General features: G+C 36.6%; 1 protein-coding gene across 1 annotated transcript; it reads left to right on the plus strand.

The window, feature by feature from the left end:
• The first annotated feature begins 12,608 nt into the window (after positions 1-12,608).
• LOC143032190 (uncharacterized) lies at positions 12,609-13,178 on the plus strand. The gene has a single exon (XM_076196661.1). The coding sequence runs from the start codon at positions 12,609-12,611 to the stop codon at positions 13,176-13,178; it is 570 nt and encodes a 189-aa protein (XP_076052776.1).
• Positions 13,179-13,406: the final 228 nt, after the last annotated feature.

The following is a 13,406-nucleotide window of genomic DNA, read 5'->3' on the forward strand; positions in this document are numbered from 1 at the left end:
GTATGGATAAAAAGAGAAATGAATAAAGAGGAAAGACAGGAGGAAATAAGGAAATGACATGAAGCTAAGAAAAAAAAAAAAAAACGAGACCAGAACGGAGACAGAAAAACAAGAATTCTACTGGAGAGTAGTGAATATGAAATTGAAGAAATGGAAAATAACAGAGAGAAACACAAAAGAAACAGAGAATACAATGGAAATAACAGAAAGTTAAGAGTGTCCTACACAAATATAGATGGATTAATAACAGGACTGAATGAACTGAACAAATATCTGAAAGAAAAAGATCCAGACATAATGGGAATTGCTGAGACAAAATTAAAAGGTCCACTACCACCCAACAGCATAGGACACAATGCATATAATTATTGGATTAGAAACAGAGATAAAACAAGGGGGTGGAGTTATGTTCCTGACTAAGAAGGATATAAACGTGAGGAGTGTCACATATGGAAAGAATAGAGTAGAGATGATTATGATAGAAGTAGAAGATAGAGATAAGAAGAGCAGAAAGTTTGTAATAAACTACGTGCCCCCAAAAACAGCCTCGTGGGAAGAGAATGAACATAAAAGCATGTTAGAAGACACAAGAATAACGCTAAACAAGATAATGGAAGATGGAGGAAGAATAGTTCTGATGGGCGACTATAATTGCAAAGAAATATGCTGGGAAGAGATGACCGTAAAGGATGGAGAAGACTCATGGGGAAGTGCTCTACTTGAGATAATTACTGACCACACAATGACACAATGGATCCAAGAGAACACTAGGTATAGAAATGAAGAAGAACCATCGAGACTAGACCTAATAATCACATCAGAACCTGAAATAGTGGAAAAGATAGAATACCAGGCACCAATAAGTAAAAGTGACCACATATTGATAGAACTAGAACTAAATGAGAAAAAATACATGAAAAGAAATGAACAATATAGAAAAGGAAGATTGATGTATGAAAAAAAAAATTGATAAAATAAGAGAACTCTTCCGAAATGAAAACTGTGAAAGAATACACAAAGAAGATGCAACAGTAGAAGAGAAATGGAATATTTTGACAAAAATCTATAAAAAAAGGAGTAGAAAAGTATGTCCCAAGACAAAAACAAGAAAAAGAATATGTAAAGTGCTAGTACAATAAAAGTTGTAGGGAGATAAAAGACAAAAGAGACAAAGCTTGAGCCAAATGAAAGAAAAACAAAAGACCTGAAAAATGGAAGATATATACCTGTTATAGAAATGAATATGTACAAGCATCCAGAGAGGAAAAGAGAAAATATGAAAAAGATGTCATAGAAAAGTGTAAAGATCAACCAAAAATATTCAACAGATTTGTAAACAAACTGAAAGACAAACAAGATTTGGAGAAATTAAGACAAGAAGGAGTTGAATACACAGAGGAAATTGAAATGGCGGAAATTATGAACAAACATTTTAAATCTGTGTTTACAAGGGAGAACATACAACCTGAAGAGATTGAATGGAAAGAGAAAGTCCCCCCTATGAAAGAAATAGAAATAACAAAGAATGAAATATTGAAACACTTGAGTAATCTTGATGTCAGAAAATCGCATGGACCAGATGATATAGCAAACTGGATTTTGAAAGAATGCAGGAATGAACTGGCAGACATAATACATAGCATAATAAACAGTTCCTTGAAAGAAGGTAAAGATCCAGAAGATTGGAAAAAAGCAAATATAGTACCTATATATAAAGGAGGAAATAAAGAAGACCCTAACAACTATAGGCCAGTCTCTCTAAAAAGTACAATAGCAAAAATTTGTGAAAGAATTGTCAAAAATAGATGGGTAAAATATTTAGAAAAAAAAAAACGCGCTAAATCCAAGACAATTTGGATTCAGACAAGGACGATCATGCGTCACCAATTTAATATGTTTCTATTCAAGGCTAATAGATATAATACAAGAAAGATATGGATGGGCTGATTGTGCATTTCTAGACCTAAAATAAGCTTTTGACAAAGTACCACATAAGAAGTTGCTTAAGAAATTAGAAACTGAAGGAGGAATACAGGGCAAACTGCTAAATTGGATGGAAGACTTTTTGCAAGAAAGAAAAATGAGAGTAGTGATAAGAGATCAACACTCAAAATGGGATGAAGTAATAAGCGGTGTTCTACAAGGAACAGTTCTGGCCCCAATAATGTTTGCTATATATATTAATTATATGGATGAAGGAATTGAAAGCTATATGAGCTTCTTTGCAGATGATGCAAAGCTATTGAAAAAAGTGAAAACTGAAGAAGATTGTGAATCACTACAGAGAGATCTAAATAAAGTACAGGAATGGAGTAGGAAGTGGGAGATGGAGTTCAATACAAAGAAGTGTAGTATAATGGAGTTTGGAAAAAGTAAAAACAGAATAACAGGATCATATAAATTAGGAGAAGAAGGAATAAAAAAGTAGAAAATGAAAAGGACCTGGGAGTCATTGTTATGAATAATGTGTCACCTGAGAAACATATAAATAAGATTTTTGGAGAAACCTATAATTTAATAAGAACAATCAAAGTTGCATTTACATAACTGGATGAAGAAATGGTGAAGAAAATTCTAATCACCCTGATAAGACCAAGATTGGAATATGCAGCAACGATATGGTCACCAAGTACAAAAAAATGTATAAAAAAAACTTGAAAGAATACAAAGAGCAATTACAAAACTGGCACCTACACTCTCAAAACTATCATATGAAGAGAGACTAGCAAAACTTGAACTACAGACACTAGAGCAATGAAGAGAGAGAGGAGATTTGATAGCTATTTACAGAATCATGAAAGGCATAGAAATTATTGATAGAGAGAATCTGATAAAATGGGATGACAGAAATACAAGAGGACATGGGAAGAAAATAAAAAAAAGACAGCTATAGAAGAGACCTGAAAAAGAACAGCTTCCCTCACAGAGTAGTAGACAGTTGGAACAAGTTAGATGAGAAAGTGGTGTGTGCAAAAACAATACATGAATTTAAAAATAGTTTAGATAAAACGAGATATGAAAACGGGAACCCACGAGCATAGCTCCCCTTCACGTAAAATACAACTAGGTAAATACATACACACACACACACACACACACACACACACACACACACTTTCAACGAACGGACGGCTTGAAGAACGTTCTGAAGAAAAGTGCAGATTGTGGATCCCAACGCAAAGAGAAGTGCCTTTTTGTATTTACAGGGTGGGGGGAAATTGCTCGTGGGGTAGTGGGAAAGTAAGGAAAGAGGAGAAGGGGAGGGATTGCTGGGAAAATGGAAAGTAATGAGGAAGTAGAGGACTTGGTCCAAACAGACCGCCGTAAAGTAAACAAACGACCACAAGACGAGCTGGAGGACGACGGAATGTCTAATAAGAATGTAAAGATTAGAAGTATAGATAGGAACAATACAGTAGAAAGTGATGAGAATATTTTCAAGGGATTTAAAGAGAGTGGGGGGACACAAACCCCCCCCCCCGACTGACAAGACTAGAGAAGAAGGTTGATAAGGTGATCGAGGACTTGGAGAGTAGGTTAGGTCATATGAACACCATTTTACAAAGGGTTGAAAGATTGGAAGAACTGGAAAAGGCGAATAAAAACTTAACTGATGAAATAGAAGACCTAAAAAGACAGTTAAGAGAGGTAAAGGTGGAGAATGAGGAATTGAAGAAGAATAGTAAAGAAAACAGAGAAACGATAGCTAAAGAAAGTAAAAATTGGAAGAAAACCCAAGAAGGAAATAAGGTTTCATTCACTGACATAGTCAAACAGCAATTGAAAGAACATACTGAAGACTCATTTATTAAAGTGATGAGACAAAAGGAGAATATAGTAAGGGATTTAGCAGACAAGAAGAAATGTATAATTATATTAGGAATGGAAGAGAAACACAACATAGATAGAACCACAAGAATCAAAGAGGAAAATGAAAAAGTAAGCCAATTACTAGAATCAGTTCAGGAAGATGAACCAGAAATTATGAAACAAATCGAAGAGAAATTTAGACTCGGAAAGTATAGCACAGACAAGACCAGACCAATTAAGATTAAATTCAAGTCACAAACAACGGCAGAGAATATCTTATCCAAAACAGGGAAACTAGCAACAAGTGAACAATACAAAAAGATATGGATAAAAAGAGAAATGAATAAAGAGGAAAGAGAGGAAGAAAAGCAGAAAAGACTGGAAGCTAAGGCAAAAAACGAGAACAGAACGGAGTCAGAGAAAGAGAGATTCTATTGGAGAGTAGTGAACATGAAACTAAGGAAGTTCGACATACAAAAGAAAAACATAAGGGAAACAGAGAACACAATGGAAGTGGCAGAAAACTAAGAGTGTCTTACACAAATATAGATGGATTAATAACAGGATTGAATGAGCTGAATGATTATTTGAAAGAAAAAGAACCGGACATAATGGGAATTGTAGAAACAAAATTAAAAGGCCCACTACCACCCAACAGTGTAGGACATGATGCATACAATTATTGGATTAGAAACAGAGAGAAAAAGGAAGGGGGTGGAGTTATGTTCCTGACTAAGAAGGATATAAACGTGAAAGGTGTCATATATGGAAAGAATACAGTAGAGATGATTATGATAGAAGTGGAAGACAGAGATAAGAAGAGCAGAAAATTTGTGATCAATTATGTGCCTCCGAAAACAGCCTCATGGGAGGAGAGTGAATATAAAAGTATGTTAGAGGACACAAAGATAGCATTAACTAAAATAATGGAAGACGGAGGAAGAATAGTTATGATGGGCGACTTTAATTGCAAAGAAATCTGCTGGGAAGAAATGACAGTAAAGAGTGGTGATGACTCATGGGGAAATGCTCTACTTGAGATGATTACTGACCATTCAATGACACAATGGATACAAGAGAACACTAGGTATAGAAATGAAGAAGAACCATCGAGGCTAGACTTAATAATTACATCTGAACCTAGAATAGTGGACAAGATTGAATATAAAACACCAATAGGTAAAAGTGACCACATATTGATTGAACTGGAACTTAATGAAGAAAAATATATGAAAAGAAATGAACAATATAGAAAAGGAAGAATGATGTATGAAAAAACAAACTTTGATAAAATAAGAGAATTCTTCCAACAAGAAAACTGGGAAGAAATATACAAAGAAGAAACATCAGTGGAAGAGAAATGGAATATTTTGACAAAAATTTACAAAAAAGGAGTGGAAAAGTATGTCCCAAGACAAAAACAAGAAAAAGAATATGTAAAATGCTGGTACAACAAAAGTTGTAGGGAGTTAAAAGACAAAAGAGACAAAGCCTGGACCAGATGGAAAAAAGACAGAAGACCTGAAAAATGGAAAATATATACTGGTTATAGAAATGAATATGTACAAAAGTGCAGAGAGGAAAAAAGAAAATATGAAAAAGATGTTATAGAAAAGTGTAAAGATCAACCAAACTATTCTACAGATTTGTAAACAATAAACTGAAAAACAAACAAGACTTGGAGAAATTAAGACAAGGAGGAGTTGAATACACTGAGGAAATGGAAATGGCAGAAATTATGAACAAACATTTTAAATCAGTGTTTACAAGGGAAAATATACAACCTGAAGAGATTGAGTGGAAAGAGAAAGTCCCCCCTATGGAAGAAATAGAAGTAACAAAGAATGAAATATTGACACACTTGGGTAATTTTGATGTCAGAAAATCGCATGGGCCAGATGAAATAGCAAACTGGATTCTGAAAGAATGCAGGAATGAACTGGCAGACAAAATACATAGCATAATAAGCAGTTCCTTAAAAGAAGGAAAAGTTCCAGAAGATTGGAAAAAAGCAAATATAGTACCTATATATAAAGGAGGAAATAAAGAAGAACCTAACAACTATAGACCAGTCTCTCTAACAAGTACAATAGCAAAAATTTGTGAAAGAATTATCAAAAGTAGATGGGTAAAATACTTGGAAAAAAACAACGTACTAAATCCAAGGCAATTTGGATTCAGACAAGGACGATCATGCGTCACCAATTTAATATGTTTCTATTCAAGGCTAATAGATATAATACAAGAAAGAGATGGATGGGCTGATTGTGCATTTCTAGACCTAAAAAAAGCTTTTGACAAAGTACCACATAAGAAGTTGCTTAAGAAATTAGAATATGAAGGAGGAATACAGGGCAAACTACTAAATTGGATGGAAGACTTTTTGCAAGAAAGAAAAATGAGAGTAGTGATAAGAGATCAGCACTCAAAATGGAATGAAGTAATAAGCGGTGTCCCGCAGGGAACAGTTCTGGCCCCAATAATGTTTGCTATATATATTAATGATATGGATGAAGGAATTGAAAGCTATATGAGCTTCTTTGCAGATGATGCAAAACTACTGAAAAGAGTGAAAACTGAAGAAGATTGTGAATCACTACAGAGAGATCTAAATAAAGTACAGGAATGGAGTAGGAAGTGGGAGATGGAGTTCAATACAAAAAAGTGTAGTATAATGGAATTTGGAAAAAGCAAAAACAGAATAACAGGATCATATAATTTGGGAGAAGAAGGAATTAAAAAAGTAGAAAATGAGAAGGACCTGGGAGTCATTGTTATGAATAATATGTCACCTGAGAAACATATAAATAAGATTTTTGGAGAAACTTATAATTTAATAAGAACAATCAAAGTGGCATTTACATACCTGGATGAAGAAATGGTGAGGAAAATCCTAATCACCCTGATAAGACCAAGATTGGAATATGCAGCAACGATATGGTCACCAAGTACAAAAAAATGTATAAAAATAACTTGAAAGAATACAAAGAGCAATCACAAAACTGGCACCTACACTCTCAAAACTATCATATGAAGAGAGACTACAAAAACTTAAACTACAGACACTAGAGCAAAGAAGAGAGAGAGGAGATTTGATAGCTATTTACAGAATCATGAAAGGCATAGAAATTACTGATAGAGAGAATCTGATAAAATGGGATGACAGAAATACAAGAGGACACGGAAAGAAAATAAAAAAAGACAGCTATAGAAGAGATTTGAAAAAGAACAGCTTTCCTCACAGAGTAATAGACAGTTGGAACAAGTTAGATGAGAAAGTGGTGTGTGCAAAAACAATACATGAATTTAAAAATAGTTTAGATAAAATGAGATATGAAGACGGGACCCCACGAGCATAGCTCCCCTTCCCGTAAAATACAACTAGGTAAATACAACTAGGTAAATACACACACTTCAACGAACGGACGGCTTAGAAGACGTTCTGAAGAAAATTGAAGTTTCGTGGATCCCAACGCAAAGAGAAGTGCCTATTGTATTTACAGGGTGGGGGGAAATTGCTCGTGGGGTAGTAGGAAAGTAGGGAAAGAGGAGAAGGGGAGGGATTGCTGAGGGAAATGGAAGGAAATGAGGAAGGAGAGGACTTGGCCCAGGCAGACAGGCGAAAGGTAAACAAACGACCTCCCGACCAGCTGAGCGACGATGAAATGTCTAATAAAAATGTAAAGATTAGAAGTATAGATAAGAGCAATACAGTAGAAAGTAATGAGAATTTTTTCCAGGGATTTAAAGAGGGTGGGGGGAGACACAACCCCCCCCCCCCCCCGACTGACAAGACTAGAAGAGAAGGTCGATAAGATGATCGAGGAATTGGAGCGTAGGTTCGGTCATGTTAACAACATTCTACAAAGGGTTGAAAAATTGGAAGAACTAGAGAAGGCGAACAAAAACTTAACTGATGAAATAGAAAACCTGAAAAGACAGTTAAAAGAAGTAAAGGTGGAGAATGAGGAATTGAAGAGGAATAGTAAAGAAAACAGAGAGGGATGGAAGTCGATAAAAGAAAACAGTGAAGTTGCATTTACTGATATAATTAAACAGCAAATGAGAGAACAAACTGAAGACTCAGTTATTAAGGTGATGAGACAGAAGGAGAATATAGTAAGAGACTTAGCTGACAAAAAGAAATGTATAATTATATTAGGAATGGAAGAGAAACATAACCCAGATAGAACCTCAAGAACCAATGAGGAAAATGAAAAAGTAAGCAGTTTACTAGAATTAGTTCAGGAAGATGAACCAGAAATTATGAAGGAAATTGAGGAAAAATTCAGGCTCGGAAAGTATAGTACAGATAAGACCAGACCAATTAAGATTAAATTCAGGTCACAAACGACGGCAGAGAATATCTTATCCAAAACAGGGAAACTAGCAACAAGTGAACAATATAAAAAGGTATGGATAAAAAGGAAAATGAATAAAGAGGAAAGAGAGGAAGAAAAGCAGAAAAGACTTGAAGCTAAGAAAAAAACGAGAGCAGAACGGAGTCAGAGAAAGAGAGATTCTATTGGAGAGTAGTGAATATGAAACTAAGGCAGTTCGACATACAAGAGAAAAACAAAAGGGAAACAGAGAACACAATGGAAGTGACAGAAAACTAAGAGTGTCTTACACAAATATAGATGGATTAACAACAGGATTGAATGAGCTGAATGATTATTTGAAAGAAAAAGAACCGGACATAATGGGAATTGTAGAAAAACAAAATTAAAAGGCCCACTACCACCCAACAGTGTAGGACATGATGCATATAATTATTGGATTAGAAACAGAGAGAAAAAGGAAGTGGGTGGAGTTATGTTCCTGACTAAGAAGGATATAAACGTGAAGGGTCATATATGGAAAGAATACAGTAGAGATGATTATGATAGAAGTGGAAGACAGAGATAAGAAGAGCAGAAAGTTTGTGATATATTATGTGCCTCCGAAAACAGCCTCATGGGAGGAGAGTGAACATAAAAGTATGTTAGAGAACACAAAGATAACATTAAATAAAATATTGAAAGATGGAGGAAGAATAGTTATAATGGGCGACTTTAATTGCAAAGAAATCTGCTGGGAAGAAATGACAGTAAAGGGTGGAGACGGCTCATTGGGAAACGCTCTACTTGAGATGATTACTGACCATTCAATGACACAATGGGTACAGGAGAACACCAGGTATAGAAATGAAGAAGAACCATCGAGACTAGACTTAATAATTACATCTGAACCTAGAATAGTGGACAAAATTGAATATAAAACACCAATAAGTAAAAGTGTTGAACTGGAACTTAATGAAGAAAAATATATAAAAAGAAATGAGCAATATAGAAAAGGAAGAATGATGTATGAAAAAACAAACTTTGATAAAATAAGAGAATTCTTTCAAAAGGAAAACTGGGAAGAAATATACAAAGAAGAAACATCAGTGGAAGAGAAATGGAATATTTTGACAAAAATTTACAAAAAAGGAGTGGAAAAGTATGTCCCAAGACAAAAACAAGAAAAAGAATATGTAAAATGCTGGTACAACAAAAGTTGTAGGGAGTTAAAAGACAAAAGAGACAAAGCCTGGACCAGATGGAAAAAATACAGAAGACCTGAAAAATGGAAAATATATACCGGTTATAGAAATGAATATGTACAAACGTGCAGAGAGGAAAAGAGAAAATATGAAAAAGATGTCATAGAAAAGTGTAAAGATCAACCAAAACTATTCTACAGATTTGTAAACAATAAACTGAAAAACAAACAAGACTTGGAGAAATTAAGACAGGAGGGAGTTGAATACACTGAGGAAATAGAAATGGCGGAAATTATGAACAAACATTTTAAATCAATGTTTACAAGGGAGAACATACAACCTGAAGAGATTGAATGGAAAGAGAAAGTCCCCCCTATGGAAGAAATAGAAGTAACAAAGAATGAAATATTGACACACTTGAGTAATCTTGATGTCAGAAAATCGCATGGACCAGATGATATAGCAAACTGGATTCTGAAAGAATGCAGGAATGAACTGGCAGACAAAATACATAGGATACTAAACAGTTCCTTGAAAGAAGGAAAAGTTCCAGAAGATTGGAAAAAAGCAAATATAGTACCTATATATAAAGGAGGAAATAAAGAAGAACCTACAAACTATAGACCAGTCTCTCTAACAAGTACAATAGCAATTTTTTTTGAAAGAATGATCAAAAGTAGATGGGTAAAATATTTAGAAAAAAAGCAAAGTGTTAAATCCAAGGCAATTTGGATTCAGACAAGGACGATCATGCGTCACCAATTTAATATGTTTCTATTCAAGGCTAATAGATATAATACAAGAAAGAGATGGATGGGCGGACTGTGCATTTCTAGACCTAAAGAAAGCTTTTGACAAAGTACCACATAAGAAGTTGCTTAAGAAATTAGAAACTGAAGGAGGAATACAGGGCAAACTAGTAAATTGGATGGAAGACTTTTTGCAAGAAAGAAAAATGAGAGTAGTGATAAGAAACCAGCACTCAAAATGGGATGAAGTAATAAGCGGTGTTCCGCAGGGAACAGTTCTGGCCCCAATAATGTTTGCTATATATATTAATGATATGGATGAAGGAATAGAAAGCTATATGAGCTTCTTTTCAGATGATGCAAAACTACTGAAAAGAATGAAAACTGAAGAAGATTGTGAATCACTACAGAGAGATCTAAATATAGTACAGGAATGGAGTAGGAAGTGGGAGATGGAGTTCAATACAAAAAAGTGTAGTATAATGGAGTTTGGAAAAAGCAAAAACAGAATAACAGGAGCATATAAATTGGGAGAAGAAGGAATAAAAAAAGTAGAAAATGAGAAGGACCTGGGAGTCATTGTTATGAATAATATGTCACCTGAGAAACATATAAATAAGATTTTTGGAGAAACTTATAATTTAATAAGAACAATCAAAGTTGCATTTACATAACTGGATGAAGAAATGGTGAAGAAAATCCTAATCACCCTGATAAGACCAAGATTGGAATATGCAGCAACGATATGGTCACCAAGTACAAAAAAATGTATAAAAAAACTTGAAAGAATACAAAGAGCAATTACAAAACTGGCACCAACACTCTCAAAACTATCATATGAAGAGAGACTAGAAAAACTTGAACTACAGACACTAGAGCAAAGAAGAGAGAGAGGAGATTTGATAGCTATTTACAGAATCATGAAAGGCATAGAAATTACTGACAGAGAGAATCTGATAAAATGGGATGACAGAAATACAAGAGGACACGGAAAGAAAATAAAAAAAGACAGCTATAGAAGAGACTTGAAAAAGAACAGCTTTCCTCACAGAGTAATAAACAGTTGGAACAAGTTAGATGAGAAAGTGGTGTGTGCAAAAACAATACATGAATTTAAAAATAGTTTAGATAAAATGAGATATGAAAACGGGACCCCACGAGCATAGCTCCCCTTCCCGTAAAATACAACTAGGTAAATACACACACACACACACACACCACCCCCTTGCCAAAGGGAACAGTGACGACTTGCAGTGAACATGAAACTTTTAAGCTCTGAGTAGGGCTCGATTTAGAACTTTTCTTGAGATCAATCAAGACACTACCATTACAGCAGCAAGGTGTGTGAACGTACGTGTATATTTGCCTAAATGTATTGTATTGGGTAAATGATACAGTAAATTCTTGTGGTATAATTTTTGTGTCTCCAATTATCAAATTGATTAAAGTCCATTGATATGTCTACAGAGAAAAACTGACACTTAATCACGTTGTCCCGCTCCACATGCCTTGCCAGCGGGTATTTTGTGGCTGTAAATTCATCCCCTCGCCAGAACGTCAAGGTCCGCCTATGGGAATAATGACTAATAGTGACACGTAAATTCTAATATTCCTCTTGCACCTACAGTAAAGGAAGTCCTAATAGGAAAGTATGTGGGTATAATTATAAAAGACTTTCTACTTAGAACGTAAGTGTGACGCCCTCAAGATCTGACGAGGAACTTTACAAGGTGTGCAAATCCAACTCGGAAACGACCGGCCTTCAGCACTTTTCAGGAAAATAGCTATACTCAACGCTCGTACAAAGGTGCACCTTCCCAAGGAACTTCTTCGTTCAATACATCTCTCCAAGATGCCGGATGACCTGCAGTTAAATCTGGACGCCCTAACTGCTGACAAGGACGACGACGCTTACTGCTCCTCCACCGACAGGATGTACCAGTGCCATAGGTCTCTACAGCTTCGATAAACACCACGCTCTCAGAAAGAAACAACACTGCAGTGAACAGCGTGTGCAGTAATATTACAAGTGCTAGTGATTATGGACCTCCGATAAACACCATGCTGTCAGAAAAGAGCAACAGTGCAGTGAACAGTGTGCAGTGATATTACAGGTGCTAGTGATCACGGGCCTCACAGTTACCACCCCTCGACCAGCTTTCCCCCCAGTCAATAGTGTAGTGAGCAGGACCGTTAATTCGTCGAACAGTGCCGAGAACCAAAGTGTGCAGCAGCTACGGGCGGAAATGGCCGAAATAAGAAAATTGCTGGGTCAGTTAACTTACAAAAATCAAATGCCACGAAGTGTTGTGCCACTTGGAGATAGTGGTACTTGTTGGTACCATACCCGCTTTGGTGAGAAAACACTAAAATGTACCAAGCCATGCAGCTAGTCGGGAAAACGCCAGACGCGTGGATCGATAGGCAGCACAACCCCTGCCAACCATGCCTCCACTCTCCTCTCTGTGCGTGATGATCATTCGGGACTCCCCTTCTTAGTGGACACGGGCTCAGCCGTCACTATCATGCCTTTTGCAGCAGCCCCGAGTCAAGGTAAAGACCTTCCGTCATACGATCTGCTCGCAGCCAACGGCACACCCATCGCCACATATGGCAGCCACTACGTTGTCCAGGATCTCCAGAATATCAAGTTCCCCTGGACCTTTGTTATTACAGACGTCCATCAACCCATCCTAGGCTATGACTTTCTACAGCATTACAAACTGTCAGTCAGCACCAGGGATAACTGTCTGTACCATGCAACAAGTCGTATACCAGGAACTATCACTAACAACACTTCTACTAAAGTGTCCTCCCTTCAGCCATCTGACGAATACACACAAATCCTGCAAGACTTCCATCAGCTGACGTCTCCATACAAGGCCACCACTACCCGCCCCCACAATATAGTGCACCATATCCAAACAACCGGGCCGCCGGTCTACAACAAACCTCGACCTCTTTCCCCAGAGAATTTGGCAGCCGCCAATCAAGAGTTCCAAGAATTACTCGACCAAAGTATCATCCGCCCCTCTGAGAGCGATTGGCCATCGCCACTCCATATGGTTCCCAAGACACCACCACCCAACCAATGACGGGCCAACCCAACCGCATCACCAAGGCTGACCACCAACCCATTCCACATTCCCATGATTTCCGCTTCAAGCTCCACGGGAAGCAGATGTTCTCTAAGATCGACCTTGTCAGGGCATTCCACCAGATTCCTGTAGTACCAGAGAATGTTCAGAAAACAGCCATTACCACTCCCTTTGGCCTTTTTGAGTGGAGAATCAACGTTCCAACGGTTTATGGATCAGGCCCTC

Source organism: Oratosquilla oratoria, chromosome 13 (assembly GCF_046742065.1).
Source record: "Oratosquilla oratoria isolate Oo_2021 chromosome 13, ASM4674206v1, whole genome shotgun sequence".
Lineage (NCBI taxonomy): Eukaryota > Metazoa > Arthropoda > Malacostraca > Stomatopoda > Squillidae > Oratosquilla > Oratosquilla oratoria.